At 28.1% G+C, this 6,000-nt stretch overlaps 1 protein-coding gene across 1 annotated transcript in view; it reads right to left on the reverse strand.

Annotated features, from left to right (window-relative positions):
* The window catches only part of LOC128388288 (cAMP-dependent protein kinase type II regulatory subunit-like), a 36,203-nt gene extending 31,616 nt beyond the window's left edge, over positions 1 to 4,587 (reverse strand). Inside the window, exon 1 of the mRNA XM_053347679.1 lies at positions 3,626 to 4,587. Within this exon, the coding sequence (XP_053203654.1) occupies positions 3,626 to 3,875 (250 nt within the window). The 5' untranslated portion in view covers positions 3,876 to 4,587. The remainder of the gene's footprint in view (positions 1 to 3,625) is intronic.
* Between the last annotated feature and the right edge of the window lie 1,413 nt (positions 4,588 to 6,000).

A 6,000-nucleotide genomic window follows, 5' to 3' on the forward strand; every position in this document is an offset into this window, starting at 1 on the left:
AACATTGAGCTTCAATTCAATCCCAGGGAAAGAAAATGTTATAACATATGTGATATTTATCATCATTATCATCATCATCATTCAAATACACAGTTAGACACACACACAGTGAGAAATAAATATAATGGTTAACACGCAATGAAAAACCAGAAATTCAGAGGGTTCAGAACTTTTTTCATATCATGAAGTTTACTGATAGGTGGAAGAAGAAAAAATATACTTCATAGAAAGAAAAATGAAAAAATTTCTCATTTCAATCTGGCGAAATTTCATTTTCTTTACTCAATATTACATATATCTCATGATAATCATGATGATGATTAATCTCATCAACTTTAATCAGTCTGAATGATGAAAATTGAAATATTCCCATTGATTTACTTGAGGCAACCTGAAGATAAACATTTTAAACTTCATGATTAAAATGTAAAATTATTGAAATAATTTCAACTGATTGCTTGATATTTTTTCACAATAATCAGATTAAACTTTGATTCAACAATCAAATCAGCAATTTAATCATCATGCTGATCAGTTGAATACGTTTCTAGATATCGTGATGATGATTATGTTTGCAAATATGATGAAGCATTTTCTCAATAGTAAACTAATCAATTTAATTTTTGATTTACTTTCTATCTGATTCAAGTCAGATTCTGAAATCATGATCAGAATTTTTCAACAATTTTTGTATATATTTCATCATGTGAACATGAAAACTTCAAATCAAACTCATCAAAGAGTATCACTGATTTCAATTTGATGATTGTAATCAAATTTTTTTTGCTTCGCAATCTTTGCAACAGTTAAGTTGTTTAAATTGCTTGAATTAATCATAACTTTTGATTGTTGAAAAGTTTCATTGAGATAAATAAACAAATCAACAATTTAACAATAGGCTTTGTAATCATTGATTTTAATTCATCAACTCGATCAGATTCTGGTTTCTATTAATTTCTCATCTTTTTCATTGAAAAACTTCAAGGTAACTTTCAATTTCTGATTAAAGTTTCTCACTTTTCCATTGATTGTTAATTGTTACCTTTCTTCACTTTGATTGTTGTTGGTGGTCAATTATAATTGTGAACAATTAACTGGTACCAATTGTTGATAATCGATTGATTTTCTTCATCAACTTATCGGAAGAAATAAATTTCCATAATCAATCATTGGTGAAACTTTTAATTACAATTCCAATTTTCAATGGTCAATATTTCAATTGTTTTTTTTGCCTTTTTTCTGGCCTACTAATTTAACAGTAAATCAGAGATTTAATTGTGAATGATTAAGTTTTGATTGATGTTAAACAATTTAAATCGACTCCATGATATAATCATGTTGTTGTTTTTACTTGAAATTAATCAGGTTAATTTAGTTTCTTTTAATGATCCATGTCCAATGGTATTAAAATATATATCGAGTAGTTAACTTTAATCACTAATGTAAATAGTTAATTGTGTTTACTTTTTGATGGTTTAATTGCTTTTAATGCTTTTTCATCATCCCCAGTAATCAATAGAAACAACAACAATTAATAAACACTTTAAATCAGATTTGATTACATGTTTACATTGAGAAGATATTAGTTTACATCAGTTAATTGTATTATTTTATATTTCTCTCACTAATTGTTAAGGTTTGTTTGACAATTAAAATCAAAGGAAAGGCTTTAATATTATCACAATCAAAGAAAATATTCTAGATCCAAGTTAATCAATGTTCACTAATCATCTTGATGTTTATTTCTTTTGATCATTGTCATCATTATTGCAATTAAGTTCTGCTGATTCTAATTAAGGTTAATTCTAACTGATGACAATTTAATGACAATTTGTCAGAAAATCTTTTTTTTAATCATCATCATCATCATCATTTGCTTCATCAACTGTTATCATCAGATGAGGATGCGAATTTGAATTCAGTTGAAAAAGGATTTTGCATATATGAATAATGATGTTGTTTGATTAAGAGACTATTTTTTATTAGCATTTCCATAGACAAATGATGAAGATGAGGATGGAGATGATGATGATGATAACTGGCAGAAAAAAATGATAATAATGAATGAATAAAATGATGAGGAATATAATTAAAAGGGAAGACTAATTATTATCAAGTCTATGGGAATTTAACATAAGAAGTCAATGTGAGAGCTTTTTTTTTACTCAACTAATCTAAATTAATTGTTATCAATTAGATTGTGATAATTTCACTTTAATAATGATTAGTGAACTTTTTTCACATCACTAAATTGTTTTGGCTTTTTAATCAGTGTAAGTTTAATCAATTGATTCACATTGGTTGTTGATTGTTTAAACTTTGATCAACTAATCAAATTGTTAATGTTTTCATTTCATTAACCATTAGCTGATCATTATCATGATAATTGTATTGGTAAAATCAGTTAGATGATGAAAATTGGTGAAATTTTTTTCACAACAATTAGTAAATTGTAAATGTTTTTCTCGTTTTGTCCGTTTTGTTGTTGTTGTTGTTGTTGTTGTTAATTGTTGCTACTGATTATGATTAAATTGTTGACATAATACAATTAGATGACGAGGCTTATATGTATGTCTTGTTTTAACTGTCAACTTGTTTAGTTAATTGTTTCAAATGAACAATTTTTTTACTCCTCATTTATAAATGATTATCTCTCATGGTGATGAATTAATTTTACAAACTAATTTAACATGATCATGATTTAATAACAATGAGAAAACTGAATAATGAATTAAAAAAATGTAACAATTATGATGAAGATAAAAAAAATAGTTTAATTCACAATTAAATCAAAGTTCAATTCAATTGGAATCAAACTAGTCAATTAGATGACAGTTAAATGAAATCAGGTTTAATTGTTCATCAATGTTGACATTTTATATTTTCATTTCTTTGATTAATTTGATTGCAAATATCAAGACAAAACAATTGATTGATTGTAACCATACAAGGATTTGAATATGATGATTGGAAAGACATTAAATTGTTTGTGATAATAATGAATTTGATTTAATTGTAACAACATGATGTAAATTGTGTGTATGATGTTATTGACAATGTAATATGAAAATCTAATATCAAATGAGTGGCATTGAATAAAAGGTTTTTTTTTCATCATCAATACTTTTACCTCTTCTTTATCATCATCTCCCTCCTCATCTTCATCCTCATCCTAATCATCCACCTCCCACTCTTGATTATTAAAGTGTTGATGATAAAAGTGTGTACATATTAAGCTAATTGCATTGTAAGTCAAATTGAATTTATCTTCAGCTTTTTTCACTCTTTACTATTTTCCTCTCACTCTTCATCCTCATCATCTTCATCCTTTCACTCACTCTCTCTCTCTCTCTCTCTTTCAGGTAACAAATCAATCAATTTGTGTTTATGTTTGATGAAAAGAGGAGGAAATAAGAGGAAACGGAATTACAAGACTTGATTGAAAGCTGTTGAAAGTTACTCTCAAAATGAAACTGAATAAATAAATAGATGAGGATGAGGGATGAGGGATGAGGGATGAAGGATGAAGGATGCTAAAGGGATAAGGATGAGGATAAGGATGAATGGAAGTAGTTTTATTTTTGAACAACCATTTAGAGTCTAATATGAGATTTAGGAGACTTACTGAAATCAAATGAATCTTCAATTTCATTTTCTTCATCCAAATGTTGTTGCTGTTTATCCGATTGGTTTGTTATTGTTGTTGATGTTGATCTAATTGTTGTTGTCTTTTTTTCATCTTTCATCCGATTGAAATAATTTGCTGCATAATCAACAAGATCCCCTGGTTTGTTAATGAGCACACTTACAGTAAAATCGAGAAGTAAATTAGTTAATTCTTGAGGTACTTCTAATCGAGAGTTGCTTCGATTCATGATTTCACTTTTGATTTTTGTTTAATTTACTTTCTTAATTGTTATCGAAACGAAAAAAAAATAATCAAACAAAATTAATCCAACAATTACCGAATCCAATTTATATATATACCGATGTTAATCTAATCCACAATGTAATTTACCAAAGTAGCACAATTAAAAATACACTTTGATCAATTATCGTAATTATTATTACAATTAGTACACTGAATTGACAGTAAAAAAAACTACAATTAGAAGATTAAATTGTTTATCACTGAATCACAATAATTAGATGATTCTCCAAATATTTAGATGGCAGTTCAATGGTGAATTGTGATGAAATAATTAGGCTAATTGTCAGTTGTATATTTGGGTAAATAATGAGACAATTAAAAACTGAATAAAATGTGAACACTAATAATATAAGATAACATCAATTCCCTGTTAGTGAATATGAAAATATCAACAGTGGTTAGTTGATTGTTACAATTTCCTTGTTTCCTATTGTTATAATCACATAGAATTGCAACATTAGTGTTTATTAATAATGATGATAATGATGATGATTAGGATGAGGAATAAAAAATAGTTAACTGATTGTTGTTGATTGTATGAACCGTGAACAATGTTGATCACTGTAATTTCGAGTCAATATTTTGCTCTCTAAATGATTTTATATGTTGATGGTCACAATTATATTCCAACAACAATCATAACCTTAACGACACAAAAGTCTAAACACTTCTACCTTATTTTTCCTCCTTCTCATCATCATCATCATCTTTTATCATCCTTATCTTCTTCTTCTTTTCTCACTGTTTTCATCTTCTTCCTTCTCTGTCTATTTTTCTGTCTTCATGATTATCTTTCTCATTCTCTGTGTTACTCTCTTTCGAATTTCATTCATTCACTCATTCTCTCTTTTGCTCCCTTTATCTCTCTCTCTCTCTCTCTCTTCTTTTTCCTTCATGTTGATCATCATCATCTTCCTCTGACAATATTAAACGATGATCATGCGTAAATGAATAACACTCCTTGGAAATTTTATCGATCTCAGGTAAAAATTGCTCGAATATAATATGAAAAAAAGTTCTATTCATGACCTTTTATCGGAATAAGACTCAACACCCTTTTGCTAGTTTTTCATCATCATCCTTTTTCCAGTGATGACAACTCTCATTCTCGCATGATTATGATTAGGTTGTTACCTTTATCTGCCTCATTTTCATCCTTATCATCATCTTCCTCTTTCCTCATTCTCATATTTTTTTTCTTGTTGTGTTTGTTGTTGGATTTCTAGGTCACCGATTTTTGATCAGCATCTTTGTATCACATTAAAAGAGAGAAAAAATTGAAATAAACTTATCATCTTTTCTTTTGCATCTTCATTTCTTTCATCATCTTCTTACCTTATTTTTGAATCATTTTTTTCTCACTAACCTTCTTACTTCTCCCTCTAACCCTCCTCCTCCTCCTCTCTCTCTCTCTCTTATCTTCTTTATATTGATGTAATAGTTTTTTTCCTTCTTCTCACCTTTATCTCACTCCATTAATAAATATGTATGATGATAGAGATGATATAATATATCATCTAATACTTTTCCTGATGATGAAGATGAAGATGATGAGGATGATAGTGAAAGTTGAAATGATTTTGCGTGAATCTTTCCAAAAAATATCTTGTCTCTCTTTCCGATGATATTATTTGTTATCATGATGAAGATGAAGATGATACGTGAATTGATGAGGATTTAAATCAATGAACAGATGAATAGGTTTTGTTTTTCTCTCTCTCTCTCTCTCTCTCTCTCTCTCTCTCTCTCTCTCTTTCATCATAGATGTTATTGTTATTATTTAATATCTATTCCAACAATTGAACTGATATTGTAATAATGATGATGATGCATCATGAAGATGATTGAGTTATACAGGATGATATTGAAATGGAAGATAAAAAAATCGTTAAAACTGATCGATCTCAAGTGCACTTAGTTTATTTTTTTCTCATCTTCATAGTGCCTCGAATATTTTTTTTAATTCAGGATAAAAGTTCTGGTTCATCTTCATCGTTATCATTCAGCATGGAAATTTTATCCTTATCATCATCATCATCATCATCACCATCTTCCTAGTTTGACTGTCT

The sequence above is a fragment of the Panonychus citri genome, unplaced genomic scaffold (assembly GCF_014898815.1).
Source record: "Panonychus citri isolate SS breed McGregor unplaced genomic scaffold, ASM1489881v1 Contig00096, whole genome shotgun sequence".
NCBI lineage: Eukaryota > Metazoa > Arthropoda > Arachnida > Trombidiformes > Tetranychidae > Panonychus > Panonychus citri.